The sequence below is a fragment of the Xenopus laevis genome, chromosome 2L (assembly GCF_017654675.1).
Source record: "Xenopus laevis strain J_2021 chromosome 2L, Xenopus_laevis_v10.1, whole genome shotgun sequence".
Lineage (NCBI taxonomy): Eukaryota > Metazoa > Chordata > Amphibia > Anura > Pipidae > Xenopus > Xenopus laevis.
Window position 1 is genome coordinate 110,990,854 of NC_054373.1, and position 23,116 is coordinate 111,013,969.

The 23,116-nt window shown below is 37.2% G+C and overlaps 1 protein-coding gene across 2 annotated transcripts in view; it reads left to right on the top strand.

Moving 5' to 3' along the window:
• The window catches only part of LOC108708385 (cilia- and flagella-associated protein 47), a 221,168-nt gene that overhangs the window by 15,801 nt on the left and 182,251 nt on the right, over nt 1-23,116 (top strand). For both annotated transcript variants that reach the window (XM_041582354.1, XM_041582355.1), the window contains exons 7-15: nt 189-349; nt 2,888-3,021; nt 3,980-4,215; nt 5,531-5,720; nt 7,445-7,658; nt 17,155-17,307; nt 17,403-17,592; nt 19,451-19,547; nt 19,789-20,005. In XM_041582354.1, coding sequence (XP_041438288.1) covers nt 189-349; nt 2,888-3,021; nt 3,980-4,215; nt 5,531-5,720; nt 7,445-7,658; nt 17,155-17,307; nt 17,403-17,592; nt 19,451-19,547; nt 19,789-20,005 — 1,592 coding nt within the window. The remainder of the gene's footprint in view (nt 1-188; nt 350-2,887; nt 3,022-3,979; nt 4,216-5,530; nt 5,721-7,444; nt 7,659-17,154; nt 17,308-17,402; nt 17,593-19,450; nt 19,548-19,788; nt 20,006-23,116) is intronic.

Here is a 23,116-nt window from a genome sequence, read left to right on the forward strand (position 1 = left end):
AAGTTTGATCCCCTTATCTGTGGGCATGTCTATTGTAGATACCAGTGTTATTTTAAAGAATGAGCTATTGTGTGACTAGCCCTTTACTAGTATAGGCTCAGATTTCTTCGTATATAGCCACTTAATTTTTTGGTAGGTGAATATTTGTATACTAATGATTGGAGGTTTTTTGTTTTTGTTTTACACAGGGCACAGATTTTGAGCAAAGCACTGATGCTGCTTTGCAAAAGCTGGACTACAGAAGAAAATCAGAAAATACAGAAGCCGCAAGAATGATTTCATGTTTACCCAATCAAGGAGTGTTGCTTCCTTTTCAAAAAACCAATGTCACAATATGTTTCTCCCCAAAGTGAGTAGTGTGGTATAAATCAGATACACTGTCAAATAGTTCTGTGTTGTCCCATGCCTTGCTCATTGACCTTTTTAAAATGCCTGAACCCTGCTCACCTGTTTAGACATGTTACCAAATGTGCATGTTTGACCTGACCTTGTTTCCGAGAAAAACAAAAGAAAGGAACATTCCAGGAGTACATTGCCTAGGGAGTAGTTTAATTGGAAGTTCAGGGGCTTTTTTTGTGTTGTAGACTAGAGTAAAAGCAATATTTACATTTGACAGGTCATAGAATATGGTCTGCTAACTCATATATTATTGCAAAGGTCAATTATAACAAGTACTTTATAGGGTTACCACAGGACAGGTTGGTTTTCAGAAGGGCTGTCTGGATCAAAACTGCTTGCCCAGTTTTCCAAATTAGGAAAATCGGGCAGGACTCCACTAAATTGATATGCCAATCGACCAATCACCGATCATCTTAACATAGCCCACCCCCCATGATGGGATCACTCCACCAAGTGATGTCACAACACCCATGTCTGTCCCCCTTTTGGCTTTCCGGGACAGGAAAAGGTGGCAGCAACAGTGCCTGATGCCTGAATAAACAATATTGTAATAGTAATGATAGGCAGTGCACACATGAAACTTTAAATGGTGGACAAAAAATAAATAATTCAAAATTCAAAAAAATAAACCATACCAAACGGACAAATGTACCCTAGTTCTCCATGGTCCACGAGTTACTCCATCCTAAAGCTTTTCTTTGCCCTCATTTGACTTTCTATAATGTACAGGTATGGAATCCATTATCCAGAAAGCTCTGAATTACAGAAAGGCCGTCTCCCATAGTTTCCATTATGAGCAAATAATTGTAATTTTTATTTCCTTATTTCCTTTTTCTTTGTAGTGAAAACAGTACATTGTACCTGATCCAAACTAAGATATCATCAATCCTTACTGGAAGCAAACCAGCCTATTGGGCCTATTTAATGTATTTTATTTAAGTTTCTTGTAAACGTACGGTATGACCATTCAGATTATGGAAAGATCTATTATCTGGAAAACCCCAGGTCCCTAGCATTCTGAATACAGGTCCCATACTTGTATGTTGCCGGTTTTTTAAAATACATATACCGTATATTCTCGAGTAAAAGCCGACCCGAGTATAAGCCGAGGTACCTAATTTTACCTACAAAAACTGGGAAACCTTATTAACTCGAGTATACGCCTAGGGTGTTGGTAAGTTTTCCTAAATTTGGCCACCAAAAAAAATCAAGTAGCAAAGCTAATATGATTATTATATATTTTGAGTGTGTACACCACTACATGTTAAACATTCAGGAAGGACATCTTGTATTTATACTTTACAGCATTAAAGGAGAGAGAGCTCAGTAAAATCGTTACAGCTCAGTAAATTTTTCCATAATAATAAGTATCAACCCCCGAGTGTTAATGCCCATTCTCTGAACCAGTAGTAGTAGACAAGTGATGTAAAATTAGATTTGGAGCAGTAAAACTTCAGCCATCTACAGAACTCTTTTTTTTATAATTTTAATATGCCCAAAGATTATGTTATTGAAAACTTGTTTTTAGCTTGGAAATGTTAAAGGCTATAAACAGTAGCTGAAATGGCTTGCATATACGGTAATAAAAGGAGAGAGAGAGAGAGAGAGAGAGCTATAGCGATAGAGAGCTATAGAGAGAGAGAGAGAGAGAGAGAGAGAGAGAGAGAGAGACAGAGCTATAGCGAGAGAGACAGAGCTATAGAGAGAGAGCTATAGAGAGAGAGAGCTATAGAGAGAGAGAGCTATAGCGAGAGAGCCATAGAGAGAGTGCTATAGAGAGAGCGCTATAGAGAGGAGAGAGCGCTAAAGAGAGGGGAGAGAGCGCTAAAGAGAGAGCTATAGAGAGAGAGACACCCCTCCGGCACTAGAGTCCCGTAGTATCGGCACAGTATATTAACTGCCGAAACTACTGCGAACTAAGCTCAAAAGTGCGTCGGCAGTTGGACGTCAGGGCAGGGTGCAAGATGAGGGAGGCTGCTGATCATTTTGACGCCATGCCAGCGGGGGGGGCAGGTGATCCTTTCCACGATGGTGGCCCGGCCGCCCAGGCCCCTTCAGCTAGGCAGGCCCTGTACCGTGCCGCTAAAACCACCTGCTTTGCTGGATAATCCGGCCCTGGCTGTGGCCCAATTAAAAATCAGCGGGCTGTAGTTTGGACACCCCCTCAAACTGAATGGAGAAGTCAAGTAGGAGGGGCATGCCCATTTACAGCAGGAGCAATGTACGGTAATGCAGGGAAAATGCCTGCTGGCAGACAGGAACTAGGCAGCTGTGTGGGGCACAGGAGGAGATTTAATGAGCGCAATTGATGCGGTTTGGGTGATTCTGACCTGACTGACTCGAGTATAAGCCGAGGTAGACTTTTTCAGCACATTTTGGCTTACACTCGAGTATATATACGGTAATATAAATATTACTGTACTGAGTTACAGTTCCCTTATACTTATTTAAGACTTGAATTTTAATGTACTGTACATATTAATTACAGACAGATCAATGAAGACCTCTTGTATGACAAGTTTCCACCACAACAGGACTATGCTTTGTTTATAAGGTTTGAACCCATTGGAAGTAAAGACGGATTTCTTCAATCACTGTCTAATCGTGATGTTAATAATATAGGTAAAGCAAACATAAAATTTACTTTTCTATAAATTAAGTTTTATTATTTGTATTTTAAGAATAAGGAAACTTTCTTTAGATATTAAATACTTTATAGCTCTAAAAACATGTGTTATTAAATATAATGGATAAAAATAAATATATAGTTCTAAAAACATGTGTTATTAAATATAATGGAATATTTGTATCCAAAGCAAGCAAAGCTAATGAGAAATATTTGTCTACTTATCCTCTAGATTCTAGATGATAAGCAAATATTTCTCATTAGCTTTGCTTTCCCTGATTTTGCATAATCATATAGACTTCGCTTGACAACTTTTCTACATGGTCACTCAGCAGTAGACTGCAGACAGATGGCAACCTAACGTTGGCCTTACAAGATGTCAACTAACCTTGTGTCATCACTGTAATAATGAAGTACTACCAGTCAGTTTTTGAGATCCTATTTCATGTTACATTTTAGAGTGGAGATGAATCTAGTATTTAAAAAGCCAGGTCTGTATTATTATGACATGAGGTTATTTGCTATATCTGTACACGGGGTAAAATGTCTGTCCAAGTTATTCATTTTAACCACAATGGATTATTGGAATAGCCAATGCCCTCCTTTCTGCCTTCCTCTGTCTATGTCAGAACCCAAATGTTGTGTATGTTGTAAATTAATTGGTCATCCTGGGCAGAATCAGCTGCCACAATGAAGAAGAGGAGAAGGAAACACAGATTCGCCCATAAGTGGGTAGATGACAGGAGACAAAGGACTTACAGGTGTACCAGTGACTAAATAAATGGATAAGCCACTGCAGAGAGACAAATATAGATATTGAAGGAAACGGTGGATTCATTGAGGAAGAAGGATTGTGAGCAAGGGTGGGATAATGATTCTTAAGATTTAAAGGTGACCCATTTCCTACCAAAATATTTTTCTATTCTTAATTTTCTGTGTTTTTCTTTCCAATAGAAAATAAGAAACAACATGTTGAGCTAGCAGTAACAGGCTCTGGTGTGCCTGTTGCATTATCTTTCAACCCTGGAACATTATACAATTTTAAAGAGTGCTTCATTGGAGAACAGATCGATGTTCTCTGCTCATTACAAAATGAATCTCAGTGTCTTCCTGTGGTGTTTAGTTTCTGCAAGATTTCACATTTCCATATATCTCCAGCTAAAGGAAAGATAGAACCAGGACATTCTCAGGTACTGAATTATACATTTACATCCAAACAAGTTAGTAGAAGATAACTGCTGTAACATAGATACCCTAAAGGCAAAACTGCTCATAAGGAGTCTATAGAAATATGACATGCCTTTCACTTGGCTGTGAGTGTTTCTGTTTGTTAGGAGACATGTTGAAACAGTTGGGACAGTATTTATTACTTACTGTATATGTAGTATTCCACACTTTGTGCCTACATTTTAGCCCTGCCTGGTCTTCATTGTATTTGCATAAACAGTGACCACTCGTGGAAAATTACCCCCTTTTTATATACTATTTTACTAGGAAATAGCTCCATGTAAGTGAACTTCCCTTTTAAATGTAAGGATACCAGAAATTTAAACAGTGGTGTACATCTGTATGCTTATAATTGTGCTTCTGTCTGAGACACTCACATGCTTAGCAGGCTCTGAGCAGTGGTTTAGAAGCAAAATTTAGGGGTTGTTGCAAATTGTACTGTATATTTTTAGTTTGTCCCTAAGCTCAGTAACTGCCATCAACACAGAGCATGTGCAGTGAATTTGCAGAAAAGAAGATGGGGAGCTACTAGGGCACGTTTTGAGGCTCAGATCTTCCCTGCTAAAAGGCTGTGGTTTCCTTGGGCTGGTACAGAAGCCCAAAACATAATGTACAGCATTTCTAGCTACTTCTACTAGTTAAGCTTTAGTTTTCCTTTAAAAATATATAAATGTAAATGAGACATGTATTATTTAAAGAAGTAAACTTACTATAATAATTGTATTTTGTACAACTTTATACCAAAGAAAATATTATTTGGATATTTGTCTGTTATACTTTATTTTGACCATGAGAAAGAGAGCTTAAAAAATCCACCACAAACAAATTATATAAAATCATATAAATTCTTATGTAAGGAGACACATCATCATTCATTATTTTTAAGTTTAGTGTAGTGTAAAGCAAAATCTCTAGCTTCAGTGCCTTTTAGTGAACACAATCAACTTAAATTAATATTAAAATGAAACCAGTCTCAGCGGGTGGATATTGTATTATTCTTAAGATTCTTTAGCTGCTGGGATAAAGAAGCAGCAAGATTTACAGCCACAATCTTCAAGTATTACACTGTAAATGATAGTTTTTCAACTTCAGGGAAATGCAAAAAATTATGTTTTTATTTTCTCTGCATTTTCTGCATCAGACATTTTTATCTGTAGCTAAAAGGCAGAAAATTTAAAACATTTTCCCTAAAAGCAATGAATAGTAGAAATCATATAACAATATTTAATGTGTCTCTGGAGTGTCCTGTCCAACTGCACTGTCCATTTATTTCACTAGGATGTGATGCTTACATTTTCTCCACACCAAGTGGGAACCTTCAAATTGAAACAAGTAGTAGATGTTTTGGGTCCCACTACAGAAGATTATTTACCACCTATAAAAACTAAAGTCTTTCATCAAAAAACACTTACTTTTATGGCAGTCTGCAGTCCTGTAACTAAGAAAATAGTGATGAAAATAAACCCAGGTAATGTATGTTTACTGTACTGTTTATTTCATGGAAATGTGTTATTTTGCTACTGTACATTTTTAATTTGTATTATTACAAGTATTATTATAGTATAGTATATTATAGTACAAGGCACACATGTGAGACTTACTGGACCCACAGCCTTAACAACCCCTTATATATTCTTTTCAATAGTCCTTGAAGGAGAAGGTACACAGTGTAAATTCTGTAAGCTTTTTTAATGATGTAATTCTGTAAATCGGTGTGCATAGGCATGCCAAGAAATATTATCCAGACTTTTTTTTAAATACCGTACCCAAAAATCACCCTAAATGGACTTTCCATTTCATACTTTATACTATGGGGCACATTTACTATTGGTCGAATATCGAGGGTTAATTAACCTTCCTCATAGGCTAACATTGGTGCTCGGTAGGTTTTAGGTGGCGAAGTAGGTGGTCGAAGTTTTTTTTAATGAAACAGTATTTCGATTATCGAATGGTCGAATAATCAAACGATTTTTAGTTCGAATCGTTTGATTCAAAGTCGTAGTCGAAGGTCAAAGTAGCCAATTCGATGGTCGAAGTAGCCAAAAAAATACTTCGAAATGCGAAGTATTTTTCCTTCTAATCCTTCACTCAAGCTAAGTAAATGTGCCCCTAACTGATGCAAAGGACCCATTAACCTTAATTTTTCAATTCTAAATTTTTTCGCTAAACATGGATTCAAGACAAAATTGCCATTTTTACGTGAAAATGTGACCTAAATGTGCTGCGAAATTAAAAAAAAAACACTCATTGACTTTAATGCATTTGGATTGAGAATTGCATTCCCTTCTAGTAAGTACAATTCTGCAGGATAATAACAGGGAGAGTGGCCCTTTATAACTTCCTTTTGCTTTTTAGGTCCTTTTTGCATGTTGTAAATATGAAATACTATAAACTCAACTGGATATGTGGCAGTAAACTGAATTGTTAATTTTTTTAGCAAAATATAATAGAGCTGTGCTATTAGAGAGCAAATTACCCAGTACATACAATATATATTGAATATAACTTTAACCATTTTTCATTTTCTGTTCTGTTTCGTTATTAATCCATTAAGAGATTTAAGAGTTAATCATTATTTTTCTTAAAGAAATCGATTTTGGAAAAGCAAGCAACAGAATGTATGTTATCTGCACAATTGTGTTCTAGTGTATGTCTTTTGGATTGGCTGAGGTGGCGTATGGTTATTTCTTGCTCAGATTCAGTTAAAATCTGGTCGAAGTAGCAAAGAAGTACTGTACAAGTTACTCTTCTACAAGAGGTGAAGCATTCATTGGAAGTTTAGATTTCAAAACCTGAATAGAATACAGGCTACACATTCAGGTATGCTGCTTATCATACATGAGCATGCACCCTGCTGACATTCACAGTTCCTTCATTAACTGGAGTTTTATACGTTAATGCACCTACAGATTCAGTTACCAAAGACAGCATAGCTCTTCAGCTTTTGACAAATGTGGGCCAAATATGTCCATCCTACAAAAAATAGCTTGGATGCCTAACACAGATAAAGATAAATTCCCTCTGAACTGAATTTTAGGTATTATCACAGGAGTTGAACTCAGGCTTTGGGAATTATGATCCAGGATCTAATTTACTGGGCTACTTCTCATGAATACTGCTGCAAAGTACATTTATTAATACTAATAAATAATGCTAATACATTCAATAATTTACTTGATTGTGTAAACACAGGTATTACCCCAAAGATTTCTAATGCCACTGGACAGTTTCTGGCTGCATCTAAAGAGACAGCAATGTATACTGGAAATACATCTGTGGCTGCTTTGAATTCAAGTAAAACACACATACACAATCATCAGAAGAAAGATGACAACGAGGAACTGGTAGCATTTCCTAATGATCGAGCTGCAAGCATACGGCCTAGTGACAGTTCAAAAAAGTACAGGTATTGTTCATTTAGTGTATTAAAGTATGGCCATTAACCCTTTAAGTGCCAGCAGAATTTCACATTTTGGTTACGCGAAATGCCAGCCGTTTTTAAGCATTTTGTGCTCTCTCACTTTAGGGGCATTTTCTGAGGGGAAACCTATAGTTTACCTAGGAAAATTATACATTGTTTTTTTCGGTAGAAACTGAGCTTTCTAAATCTGCCTGAGTTTTCATGTATTTCCACCTGTGCAAAAAAATTTATAGTGCTAAATAACAAAAAAAAATGAAAAATTACCATTTTTCATCGTATATCAATTTATACCAGAAAAATATTTCATTTTACAGATGAAAATCCAACGTATTTGGAAAGCCTTATGTCTCTCGAACGTGCCAATACCAGATATGTATAGTTTTAGGGAGATTTAGGATTTCTGTACAGCAAAAACTCCCGGCAGTATATTACTGAATTTTGAAAGCACTAAGGCAGAAAACGGCATGCTTTAGATTCCAAGGCAAAAAATCCTGAAACCATAGGTTTACCCCAGAAAACCATACATTTTTGAAAAGTACACATTCTGCCGATTACAAAATGGGTAACTATGTCTCTCTACTCCCAACTACCAAACAGAAAAGCTTGTCTGAACATAGCGGTTTTTCAAAATAAAATTCAAAATTTTGAAAAATCATTTCAAAGGTTTTATTTTGCTGCTCCGCATATCCCAAACTATATTACGTACCAAGAAAAAGCACCTGAAATATGATTGCCAGGGGTCCACTGAACAGTTTGATACCCATTATGCATAGGTTTACCAAAGTATCTGGCATTTAGAGACACAAATATGAAGTTAGCGCATCCAAATTGTTCAGGACTTTACTTCAGCTACTGAGAAATCAAAACATTGACTGCATTTTTTGTGGGGTAAAAACACAGAAATATATGTTTACCCCCCAAACCCATATATTTTTGGAAAGAACACATTCTACAGAATCTAAAATGGGTACCCATGCTTTTCTGCTCCAAACTACTGAGTCGCAAGGCTTTCCCAAAATTGTCGGTTTTGGTGAAATATCTGAAAATTGCCTCAAAGCTTCAACTTCCCAGCACCATATCACCCATGTATCATTACGTACTAAGAAAAAGCACCCTAAATATGATTGCCAGGGTTCCTCTGAACATTTTGGTGGCCATTGTTCATAAGTTTACCAAAGTATCTGGCATTTAGAGGCCCCAAAATGAAGTTAGCGCATACAAACAGTCCTGTGGGTAACTTCAGCTAATGAAAAATCAACACATTGACTGCATTTTTGTGGGGTAAAAACACAGAAATATATGTTTACCCCCCAAAACCCATATATTTTTGGAAAGTACACATTCTACCGAATCTAAAATGGGTACCCATGCCTTTCTGCTCCAAACTACTGAGTCGCAAGGCCTTCCCACAATTGTCGGTTTTGGTGAAATATCTGAAAATTGCCTCAAAGCTTCAACTTCTCAGCACCATATCACCCATGTATCGTTACGCACCAAGAAAAAACACCCTAAATATGATTGCCAGGGTTCCTCCAAACAGTTTGGTAGCCATTGTTCATAGGTTTACCAAAGTATCTGGCAGTTAGAGGCCTCAAAATGAAGTTAGCGCATACAAATAGTCCTGTGGGTAACTTCATCTAATGAGAAATCAACACATTGACTGCATTTTTGTGGGGTAAAAACACAGAAATATATGTTTACCCCCCAAACCCATATATTTTTGGAAAGAACACATTCTACAGAATCTAAAATGGGTACCCATGCCTTTCTGCTCCAAACTACTGAGTCGCAAGGCTTTCCCACAATTGTCGGTTTTGGTGAAATATCTGAAAATTGCCTCAAAGCTTCAACTTCCCAGCACCATATCACCCATGTATCATTACGTACTAAGAAAAAGCACCCTAAATATGATTGCCAGGGTTCCTCTGAACATTTTGGTGGCCATTGTTCATAAGTTTACCAAAGTATCTGGCATTTAGAGGCCCCAAAATGAAGTTAGCGCATACAAACAGTCCCGTGGGTAACTTCAGCTAATGAAAAATCAACACATTGACTGCATTTTTGTGGGGTAAAAACACAGAAATATATGTTTACCCCCCAAAACCCATATATTTTTGGAAAGTACACATTCTACCGAATCTAAAATGGGTACCCATGCCTTTCTGCTCCAAACTACTGAGTCGCAAGGCTTTCCCACAATTGTCGGTTTTGGTGAAATATCTGAAAATTGCCTCAAAGCTTCAACTTCTCAGCACCATATCACCCATGTATCGTTACGCACCAAGAAAAAACACCCTAAATATGATTGCCAGGGTTCCTCCAAACAGTTTGGTGGCCATTGTTCATAGGTTTACCAAAGTATCTGGCAGTTAGAGGCCTCAAAATGAAGTTAGCGCATACAAATAGTCCTGTGGGTAACTTCATCTAATGAAAAATCAACACATTGACTGCATTTTTGTGGGGTAAAAACACAGAAATATATGTTTACCCCCCAAACCCATATATTTTTGGAAAGTACACATTCTACAGAATCTAAAATGGATACCCATGCCTTTCTGCTCCAAACTACTGAGTCGCAAGGCTTTCCCACAATTGTCGGTTTTGGTGAAATATCTGAAAATTGCCTCAAAGCTTCAACTTCTCAGCACCATATCACCCATGTATCGTTACGCACCAAAACAAAACACCCTAAATATGATTGCCAGGGGTCCTCCAAACAGTTTGGTGCCCACTGTGCATAGGTTTACCAAAGTATATGGCAGTTAGAGGCCCCAAAATGAAGTTAGTGCATACAAAAAGTCCAGTGGGTAACTTCAGCTAATGAAAAATCAACACATTGACTGCATTTTTGTGGGGTAAAAACACAGAAATATATGTTTACCCCCCAAAACCCATATATTTTTGGAAAGTACACATTCTACCGGATCTCAAATGGGTACCCATGCCTTTCTGCTCCAAACTACTGAGTCGCAAGGCTTTCCCACAATTGTCGGTTTTGGTGAAATATCTGAAAATTGCCTCAAAGCTTCAACTTCTCAGCCCCATATCACCCATGTATCGTTACGCACCAAGAAAAAGCACCCTAAATATGATTGCCAGGGTTCCTCCAAACAGTTTGGTGGCCATTGTTCATAGGTTTACCAAAGTATCTGGCATTTAGAGGCCTCAAAATGAAGTTAGCGCATACAAATAGTCCTGTGGGTAACTTCATCTAATGAAAAATCAACACATTGACTGCATTTTTGTGGGGTAAAAACACAGAAATATATGTTTACCCCCCAAAACCCATATATTTTTGGAAAGTACACATTCTACAGAATCTAAAATGGGTACCCATGCCTTTCTGTTCCAAACTACTGAGTCGCAAGGCTTTCCCACAATTGTCGGTTTTGGTGAAATATCTGAAAATTGCCTCAAAGCTTCAACTTCTCAGCACCATATCACCCATGTATCGTTACGCACCAAGAAAAAACACCCTAAATATGATTGCCAGGGTTCCTCCAAACAGTTTGGTGGCCATTGTTCATAGGTTTACCAAAGTATCTGGCAGTTAGAGGCCTCAAAATGAAGTTAGCGCATACAAATAGTCCTGTGGGTAACTTCATCTAATGAAAAATCAACACATTGACTGCATTTTTGTGGGGTAAAAACACAGAAATATATGTTTACCCCCCAAACCCATATATTTTTGGAAAGTACACATTCTACAGAATCTAAAATGGGTACCCATGCCTTTCTGCTCCAAACTACTGAGTCGCAAGGCTTTCCCACAATTGTCGGTTTTGGTGAAATATCTGAAAATTGCCTCAAAGCTTCATCTTCTCAGCACGATATCACCCATGTATCGTTACGCACCAAAAAAAAACACCCTAAATATGATTGCCAGGGGTCCTCCAAACAGTTTGGTGCCCACTGTGCATAGGTTTACCAAAGTATATGGCAGTTAGAGGCCCCAAAATGAAGTTAGCGCATACAAATAGTCCTGTGGGTAACTTCAGCTAATGAAAAATCAACACATTGACTGCATTTTTGTGGGGTAAAAACACAGAAATATATGTTTACCCCCCAAACCCATATATCTTTGGAAAGTACACATTATACAGAATCTAAAATGGGTACCCATGCCTTTCTGCCCCAAACTACTGAGTCGCAAGGCTTTGCCAAATTTGGCGGTTTTGGTAAAATATTCTGAAAATTGCCTCAAAGCTTCAACTTTCCAGCATCGTATTGTCCATGTATCATTACCAGCATAAAGCATCCTAAATATAAACATAGGGGTCTACTAAACAGTTTGATGCCCAATGTGCATAGATATACCAAACTATGTGGGGCACAGAGACCCCCAAATGACAATATGTATAGACATTTTCACGGCTGACGCGCTGGCTGCTGCAATATAACCACCCAGTGTGTGTATTATGCGACATTAGACCACCTAACAGTACAGAGACCCCAGAAAACCATATATTTTCAGAAAGTACACATTCTGACGAATCCAATATGGGTAAATAAGCGTTTCTACTGCAAACTGCCAAACTGCAAAGCAATGCTGAACATAACGGTTTTTATCAAATTTCTGAAAATCGTCACAAAGCTTGAATTTTACCCCATTATATGCCCCACATTTCGTAACTTATCAGCATAAAACATCCTGAATATGAACGCCAGGGGTCTACTAAACACTTTGATGCCCAATATGCATAGATATACCAAACTATGTGGCGCACAGAGACCCCCAAATGACAATAGTGTATACATTTTCACGGCTGACGCGCGCTGGCTGCTGCAATATAAGCACCCGGTGTGTGTAATATGCGACATTAGACCCCCCTAACAGTACAGAGACCCCAGAAAACCATATATTTTCGGAAAGTACACATTCTGACGAATCCAATATGGGTAAATATGTGTTCCTACTGCAAACTGTCAAACTGCAAAGCAATGCTGAACGTAACGGTTTTTATCAAATTTCTGAAAATCGTCACAAAGCTTGAATTTTACCCCATTATATGCCCCACATTTCGTAACTTATCAGCATAAATCATCCTGAATATGAACGCCAGGGGTCTACTAAACACTTTGATGCCCAATATGCATAGATATACCAAACTATGTGGCGCACAGAGACCCCCAAATGACAATAGTGTATATACATTTTCACGGCTGACGCACGCTGGCTGCTGCAATATAAGCACCCGGTGTGTGTAATATGCGACATTAGACCCCCCTAACAGTACAGAGACCCCAGAAAACCATATATTTTCAGAAAGTATACATTCTGACGAATCGAATATGGGTAAATATGTGTTCCTACTGCAAACTGTCAAACTGCAAAGCAATGCTGAACGTAACAGTTTTTATCAAATTTCTGAAAATCGTCACAAAGCTTGAATTTTATCCCATTATATGCCCCACATTTCGTAACTTATCAGCATAAAACATCCTAAATATGAGCGCCAGGGGTCTACTGAACACTTTGATGCCCAAAATGCATAGATATACCAAACTATGTGGCGCACAGAGACCCCCAAATGACAATATGTATAGACATTTTCACGGCTGACACGCTGGCTGCAGCAATATAACCACCCGGTGTGTGTGTATTATGCGACATTAGACCACCTAACAGTACAGAGACCCCAGAAAACCATATATTTTCAGAAAGTACACATTCTGACGAATCCAATATGGGTAAATAAGTGTTTCTACTGCAAACTGCCAAACTGCAAAGCAATGCTGAACATAACGGTTTTTATCAAATTTCTGAAAATCGTCACAAAGCTTGAATTTTACCCCATTATATGCCCCACATTTCGTAACTTATCAGCATAAAACATCCTGAATATGAACGCCAGGGGTCTACTAAACACTTTGATGCCCAATATGCATAGATATACCAAACTATGTGGCGCACAGAGACCCCCAAATGACAATAGTGTATACATTTTCACGGCTGACGCGCGCTGGCTGCTGCAATATAAGCACCCGGTGTGTGTAATATGCGACATTAGACCCCCCTAACAGTACAGAGACCCCAGAAAACCATATATTTTCGGAAAGTACACATTCTGACGAATCCAATATGGGTAAATATGTGTTCCTACTGCAAACTGTCAAACTGCAAAGCAATGCTGAACGTAACGGTTTTTATCAAATTTCTGAAAATCGTCACAAAGCTTGAATTTTACCCCATTATATGCCCCACATTTCGTAACTTATCAGCCTAAAACATCCTGAATATGAACGCCAGGGGTCTACTAAACACTTTGATGCCCAATATGCATAGATATACCAAACTATGTGGCGCACAGAGACCCCCAAATGACAATAGTGTATACATTTTCACGGCTGATGCGTGCTGGCTGCTGCAATACAAGCACCTGGTGTGTGTAATATGCGACATTAGACCCCCCTAACAGTACAGAGACCCCAGAAAACCATATATTTTCAGAAAGTACACATTTTGACGAATCCAATATGGGTAAATATGTGTTCCTACTGCAAACTGTCAAACTGCAAAGCAATGCTGAACGTAACGGTTTTTATCAAATTTCTGAACATCGTCACAAAGCTTGAATTTTACCCCATTATATGCCCCACATTTCGTAACTTATCAGCATAAAACATCCTAAATATGAGCGCATGGGGTCTACTGAACACTTTGATGCCCAATATGCATAGATATACCAAACTATGTGGCGCACAGAGACCCCCAAATGACAATATGTATAGACATTTTCACGGCTGACGCGCTGGCTGCTGCAATATAACCACCCGGTGTGTGTATTATGCAACATTAGACCACCTAACAGCACAGAGACCCCAGAAAACCATATATTTTCAGAAAGTACACATTCTGACGAATCCAATATGGGTAAATAAGTGTTTGTACTGCAAACTGCCAAACTGCAAAGCAATGCTGAACATAACGGTTTTTATCAAATTTCTGAAAATCGTCACAAAGCTTGAATTTTACCCCATTATATGCCCCACATTTCGTAGCTTATCAGCATAAAACATCCTAAATATGAGCGCAAGGGGTCTACTGAACACTTTGATGCCCAATATGCATAGATATACCAAAGTATGTGGCGCACAGAGACCCCCAAATGACAATATGTATAGACATTTTCACAGCTGACGCGCTGGCTGCTGCAATATAAGCACCTGGTGTGTGTAATATGCGACATTAGACCCCCCTAACAGTACAGAGACCCAGAAAACCATATATTTTCAGAAAGTACACATTCTGACGAATCCAAAATGGGTAAATAAGTGTTTCTACTGCAAACTGCCAAACTGCAAAGCAATGCTGAACATAACGTTTTTTATCAAATTTCTGAAAATCGTCACAAAGCTTGAATTTTACCCCATTATGTGCCCCACATTTCGTAACGTATCAGCATAAAACATCCTAAATATGAACGACAGGGGTCTACTGAACACTTTGATGCCCAATATGCATAGATATAACAAACTATGTGGCGCACAGAGACCCACAAATGGATATATAGTAGATAAAATTTACATAGGCAAAACAAAATAACACAGAACAGTGTGAAATGCAAATAAATCACCAAAAACTAATAAAACCACAAAAATCAATGCTTTTTTTTTTCACACTAGTGTAATCGGCCACCAGAATTACCGTTTGAATATTTTAGCTGGGCCAAATCGATTATACGGACAGAAACAAGTGAACAACACAAATGCAGAGCTGAAAATGCAATAAAATGGCTAAAAATTCAATAAAATGGCTAAAAATGCACCAAAATACCCAAAATTGCAATATAACCACCAAAATAACATACAAATGCTATTGCACAGTACGGTTAGCGAATACGCTATTCGGAACGGCAATAAAACATTTTTTTTAGCCCAAAAAGAGACGATGCGATAAGAAAAAAAAAAAAAAAGCCACAAAGCCATATATGTACATATGCGTGTGTACAACGGGTAAATTGCATGTTATTTGCGCGTGTGCGCGTGTGCAAGTGTACATGGGTGCTGTGAGTGTGTGTGACCCCCCCAATCCCCAAAAATCTATGTGTGAGTGTGTGTAAGTGTGAATGTAAGTGTATATTACTGTAATAAGTGTGTGTTGGTGTGTTTGTGTGTTTTTGTGTGTGCAAATGTTACACTTACCTGGGGTAGATGCCTCAGATCGATGAGAGAGGGCTCCACGCAGCAGATCTGCAGCTCCAACGGTCATCAGCCATGTGGGGGCGGAGCTGGGCGGAAGTGCAGCGCAGGCAGCAGCAGGACGCATAGGAAACGCGTCCCTGCTGCTGCTTTGGGGCCCCTGGGCGATCGCGCCCCAGGGGCCACACGATCCCCTGCTCTGCTCGTTGTCTAGGGGCAGGGGATCGTGAAGGAGCGGAGCGAGCGGCTCTAACAGCCGCTCCTCCGCTCGCAAACCCGGAAGTGCTGCAGAACGTAGAATCTACGATCTGTGGCACTTTGGTCCTTTGATCCACAGAACGTAGATTCTACGTTCTGTGGCACTTAAAGGGTTAAATAGCCAAAGTGTTTTTCCCCTGCTTACAAAACAAAAACAAATAACTGTTATGGTTGCAATGGTAAACGAACATAAGGCATGTCATTTGTAAACAGAAAAACAAAATATATTGGCATTTACCATTTATGTATGAAGACATAAGAATATATATATATATATATATATATATATATATATATATATATATATATATATATATATATATATATATATATATATATATATATATATATATATATATATATATATATATATACTAGTTTCAAATCCAAAAACAGTTCATGAAACTTGTATTTTAAAGTAAAATTATGAGAAATGCTGCAGTCAAACAATTATTTGGTCTGTACATACAGTATGTCATCACCTAAACACAAAGATAGATAAATTAGGGTCCATGGGAGTAATAACCCTTATCCTCAATGTGTGTATGTGTGTGTGTACAAGTTGTGTTTAAATATAGTGGAAGGCTGCTTAGTGTAAGACCAACAAGGGAAATATCCAATTCCATTTTTGCTGAATATTTATGCAGCACCCTGCTTGCTATTTGCTTTGTATCATTATACATTTTCAGACAAAGAAATGTTTTTTTTTTTGCTATAAGAGACATATGTTTTCAGTAACAGAACATTCACAAAAACTTTAACCTTGCCAAGAATCTATGTATCCCTATTACAAATATTATGGGCCTTGAAAAAGTTTCTCTGTTACTATTCAGCACCTGGCTATGTTTAGGTTGTCTGTAACATTGCAATGGCAGGTAGTTTACATTTTTCAGATTAAGTCAAAATATGAAATGAAATTATAGTCAACCAGTTGGTTGTGAATGTTGTGAGATAGGAATTTTAACTATAAAGCTGAAATAACCTGTGTTATGCATGCAAATTAACATTAGATCTGATAATTCTTAAAACACTGAAATTGATTGTGTTTTACAGTTCTATGCATTTTTTTTTTTCATTTAAGGACAATTTTTACTAAAGTTGAAAGATACAATTATGTTGATCCAGATTATGCTTACACAGATGAGGAAGAAAAGTTAAGGAAATCTCACAAGGACTACTATGTTAATTATATACAATGCATAAGAGAGGAACGTTTGAAAAAAGAAAAGGAAAGGTATCAATTTAAAGTGAACATGTAAATGTGTAATTGATTCCAAAGGGCTTGCAGCGTTTTCGAATTATCATAATAAACCACAGTTCTTTCTGTAGGGAATTTGAAGATGTGAATAATCCTATAGATATTGGCATTACACCAGCAGCGGGATTAGTATCTCCAAGTCCGTCAATTGTTGAGCGCTTTAATGAACCGCAAAAGCCGAAAACACATTCTTCACTTAATGGGCGTATTTTGACCACTCGCCAATTAGCTGCTGGAGAATCTAGATCCTTATCAAGAGAAGTAAGTATATTTATCTTTATATGTATATGGAAAACAAGATAGCATATCCAAGAGTTTAGAGCAACGATTGGATGACAGAAAGCATACCTCTCAACTGTCCCGATTTTAACAACTCAGCCCATAGTCCCGCCACTCGCCAATTAGCTGCTGGAGAATCTAGATCCTTATCAAGAGAAGTAAGTATATTTATCTTTATATGTATATGGAAAACAAGATAGCATATCCAAGAGTTTAGTGCAACTATTGGATGACAGAAAGCATACCTCCCAACTGTCCCGATTTTAACAACTCACCCCATAGTCCTGGTTTCTTACTGAAATAAGTTTGCTGTCCTGCACTGGTGCCAGAAAAAGATACAATGTTTCTAAAACATGATTAGGCCATAAAGGCCACAGGTGGGCATGCGTCGAGAAAATAAATGCACACATGCGCAAAAAAAACAAACAAGTGCTTGTGCAAAAAAAACAACTGCACACGCGAAAATAAGATGCGAAAGGAACAATGCGCATGTGCTAGGACCGGACTAGGGGGTAGGAGAAGCAGAGAAGGCATGTGCCTGGTGCCCCCCAGCTTTGCACCCTAGGCTACTCTGCCTACCCCTAGTTCCGGCCCTGCTTTTAGCACCTGCACTTTTACAATTGTAATTAAGAAGATAAGCAGGTCTTTTGGGGGAATTGTATCTTGTAGCTTATAGGGCAATTTAACCTTCATTAGCAAAACTGTAACAACACATAAAACATGACCCTAGCACTCCCACAAATGTGTTCAAACTTTCCATAACCTGACAATTTGTAATATGAACATGGTATGGGTGTGGCCACAAAATGGGCATGGTAAAAAAAAAAAAATTAAGTGCTATTCATGCCAAATCTTTTTGTGCCTCTTTCTGTTTTTCAAATGTTGGGAGGTAAGACAAAGTCCTTATTAAGGCATTATAATTAAGGACATTAGTTAATTTTACTCTAAATTTTGATACAACATTTTTCATAAGTTCACGTTTTAATCATAAAAGATGATTATCATATCCTATGAAAAATCCAGAACCAGAAAGACGGCACATATCACACTGAAATGTGGTGACAAGCATAGATCCAAATTCTTTTTATAACTGTGTAGCAATCTCAGTTTGTCTTTTCTAAAGCTAATTATAATGGATGCAGCTGGAACATTTTGGGATCTGGCTATACTACTCTTTTGGTTGTAAGGGGACACATTTATTTCTCCAAATGCCAACTGGGATCCACAGTTGTCAGCATATCACAACTGCATATACGAATGGAGTATACTTCGGTAAAACAAGTACAACAACATTGCACCTGAAACCATCTTATATATGGAAGACTCTTAAGTGATTTGTTATTGGATAAAAATTATATTTGTTTACCCAATACATTAATTATTACCAGTCTATGCTTTTTTTGGGTGTCACTCCATGCATGAGAAGAAGCTTCTCTGTGAAAGCTGTCTTGTTCTGCAAGGGATATTGTTGCCTTTGAGGGCTCTCTGAAGAAAAGGAACACTAAGGTGCTACTTTAAGTGCAAAGAGTTGCATCTCACAGTGCAAGATGTATGGTACCTTGTAAGGGTTGTGCATGTTCTTCCACTTAATGGGTAGCCTCTGCACCACTTACCCTGTTCTACACTTGTTTTTTCTCATGACAGTTCTTGTAACTTATTTGCCTTTTTTTAGGATAGACATGCACTCCCCTTCGGCCTCATTTTGTCATGTTCCTTTCACCCACCACTTTCCAATGATGGCAATAAACTCTAATCCACTGTAATGTCCCAAAGCCTTGTTTAATAAAGAACTTGATCTGTCTTGTTTACCTCCTTCTAATAATGTATTTCTTTCCCGTAGACCAGTGAAGGCATTAATGCAACACCATGCACTGCAACAGAGAAGGAAGACTGCAGCCTTACGCTCACTCCTCAGCAACTCCATCATGTAGTTGTTGGTAAGCTTTGCCCTATATACTTGCTTATGAGTAAAACCTTCATATGGAAGGCTAGAAGAAATTCCCTCTCCTACCATATTATTGATTAGTCTTACAAATTAAGTACTAAGAATGCTCATATATACAATTCTTACATTTTATAAATATAGAGAAAAGGATACATTATGTTTAATTAAATCAATGATTTCATTTTAGTCTTTGCTTTTGTGTCAGTAAATATTTTACTATTTTTATTTCGCAGGCCCTTCAACAATAGATTTTGGAGAGGTTTGTGTTCGTTCCACATCTGTTAGGGAACTCCAAATCATTAACAGTTTGCACTCATACATATGGGTTCAGCTACAAATAGACTTTGATGAGTTGCAACAAACTGGCCCCATTTCTCACATTGTTCCACCTATGTCAAAGACTGAGGTCCCAATAGTATTTGAGACCAATACGTTTGGGAAATTTAAAAAGTAAGTTTATCTCTTTTAACTTACCTGTCTTTATAATTGCTTAAAAAAAGTGTGCGCTTTATCTCTCTCTATCTAATGTGTATTAGATATGCCAATTCCATGTTATTCTAATATTATCACACAGTTTTAGGCCCTTTCTTAAGCATAAAAATCAAAAGCAATATTGGAGTAAAAAGGGAACTAATTCAATTCAGGTTTAATGCATCCCTTTCCTTTTTCATTATATATAATTAAACACTTAGCCTATTTGCAAGGACTTCAACTGATAAAAATGACTGAACATAGCAGAGCTGATATTAAAGAAAATATTTTTATATCATAGATAGATACGAATAATATGTAAGGTGAGATTAATAATTGTTGCTGTTACTGGTCCTTGCAAATATAAGAGTTCAATTAAGTAGATACTATAGCCTTTGATTATGACTAAATACTGTAGATAGTGGACGGTTTGACCCAACTCAGTGAGAAAAAACAGTAATACTGTAGCTTTGCACGCCAAATATACAGACAGCTTACAGGTACGTTATATGCAGATAATCCGTGTGTTAAAACGTAAATGTAATATCAGTGAAACAAAAGGAAACTCAAACATAGCATGATATTGAACATGAAAAAAAAATAGATTTTAGTTGCAAAAAATAATCCATTTTGGATACATAATACTTTTCAGTGCATTATTTTGTTAAAATGATTAACAGAATGTGACAATGTGACCTTAAAGGAACAGTAATGTCAAAAAATAAAAGTGTTTTAAAGTAATGAAAATATAATGTAGTGTTGCCCTGCACTGGAAAAACTGCTGTGTTTGCTTCAGAAACACTACTATTGTTTATATAAGCTAATGTGTAGCAATGGGGGCAGCCATTCAAAGGAGAAAAGGCTCAGGTTACACAGCAGATAGCAAATAAGCACTGTCTGTCTAATGGTGTTATCTGTTATCCATTTGTTAACCTGTGCCATATAGCCGTTTTTCAATTTCCGCCATTGCTCCACAGCAGCTTGTTTATATGAACTATAGTAGTGTTTCTGAAGCAAACAGATCAGTTTTTCTAGTGCAGGGAACAGTACATGATATTTTCATTACTCTAAAACACTTGAATTTTTTGGTGTTACTGTTCCTTTAACAAACCGGTAGTATTCCATTTCCCTTACTGTGACAACTAGGTACAGTGTAATCAACGTGAATACAACTGCGGTGCTGTTTTCTGCCAACCAACCAAAAACATGCCATGATACAAGCAAAGTGCATTAATACACATGTAGTTAAAAATATTCAGGCTTATCTAACAGATCATTTGGTGGTACAGGAATGGGATACATTATCCAAAAAGCTCTGAATTAAGGCCATCTCCTATAAAGCAAATAATTATAATTTTAAAAAATATTTCCCTTTTCTCTGTAATAATAAAACAGCATCTTGAACGTAATCCCAGCTGAAATCAATGAATCCATAATGGTGGCAATACAATCCTATTAGGTTTATTTAGGAAAACCATAAATATCAGGTCAGCTAGGCAATTGAAGCTTGTCCTTGTTTGTATGACTGTATGGCTGTGATTGGTTATCCCCCTCCTACTGTGTTTTTTAGGAAGAGGGGTTGATTATGCTATAGTATGGGGCAGATTTACTAAGCTCGAGTGATGGTTCAAATTTAAAAAAGTTTGAATTTCGAAGTAAATTTTTGGGTACTTTGACCATCGAAAAGGCTATATTCCACCATTCGACTTCGATTTGAACGATTCGAAGTAAAAAAAAAAAGTAAAAAAAACTTTGACTTCATACTTCGCCAAATTAAAGCTACCGAAGTGCAATGTTAGCCTATGGGTACCTTCCAGAGCACTTTTTTTTTGGTTGAATAGAAATCCTTTGATCGATCGCTAAAAATCGTTCGAATAGTTCGATTCGAACGATTTCATTTAATTTTTATTTGATCATAGGATTGCCAAATTTGTTGAAAAAACTTAGAATTCAAGTTTTTTAATTCGATGGCCGAATTTCGCCGTTTTTTGTACTTTGAAATTGGACTCTTGATAAATCTGCCCCTATATGTCTCCTTTAATGTTTAATTTATTTTTAGCTGATTTAAGGTATGGTGATCCAAACTGAAGTTGAAATAATGGTCATGTGTGGCATACAATCATGGTCTAGTACTCAAGAATGGGTCAGTGTAGTACTGCATGCAGACTATGAAGTAGTCAATGTGCACAGGGTCTAGATCCTCTTGAAAGAATTATATGTATTTTATACTCAGGATTTTCTGTATACTCTTACAAGTAATGTGGGCCCACTCTCTCTTGCAATTCTCTTGCAATTCACACAATATGTTCTTTCACTGGACAGAGAAGCCCATTTTTATTATGTACTGGTTAGAAATACACAAATGATACATTGACTTCAATGAAAGAGGCTTCAATTACTGCTTGCTAAGAGTGTAGAATCCAGCCTGGTTGCTGGTATAAAGAAATAGCTCATTATTTGCATATTTTTTAATCAATGTTAACCACAGTAATGATCCAATTTACAGAGGTATTTGTAGACATTTTTTAGTTCCTTTAAAATTCAAAACTTCAATTGCATAGATAGTTCTCCACTCTTGACCTTAAAAGAATTTTGTGATTATGGTAAATGTGTATGCAAGCTCATTTGTATACAGTGTACCTGTTAAATGAAAGTCTTTGTTTAGTACGATTAGGTTAATAAGTCAAGTTCCTTGCCATTAATATGGTGTTCTCTTAGGTTAGAATTACACTAATCAGCTTAATGATGCTCAGCATATCTGAAACTAATAGCCTCATGTGTACTAAAAGTAAGCCGATAGTATTATTAAAGATGTATTATGTGACAGTCATGTTCAGCAGTTCTTTAATAGGATGTGAAAACCATTAAACGTTGTTAAAACAGCATCTTTTGGAGACTTGTAATGAGCATTTTACGTTAGACAATAACCTTTAGCTTTATTCAGCATATTATTTTGTATTGCAGACTTCATAGAAACTCAATGCTTTGATTTTAGTCAAATTGTTTCTTAGCTGCAGTGTTTCATCATGTACATGCCCTAGATAAATTATTTTGTGCTTCTCAATACTGCAGCTGAAAAATTTGTTTTTC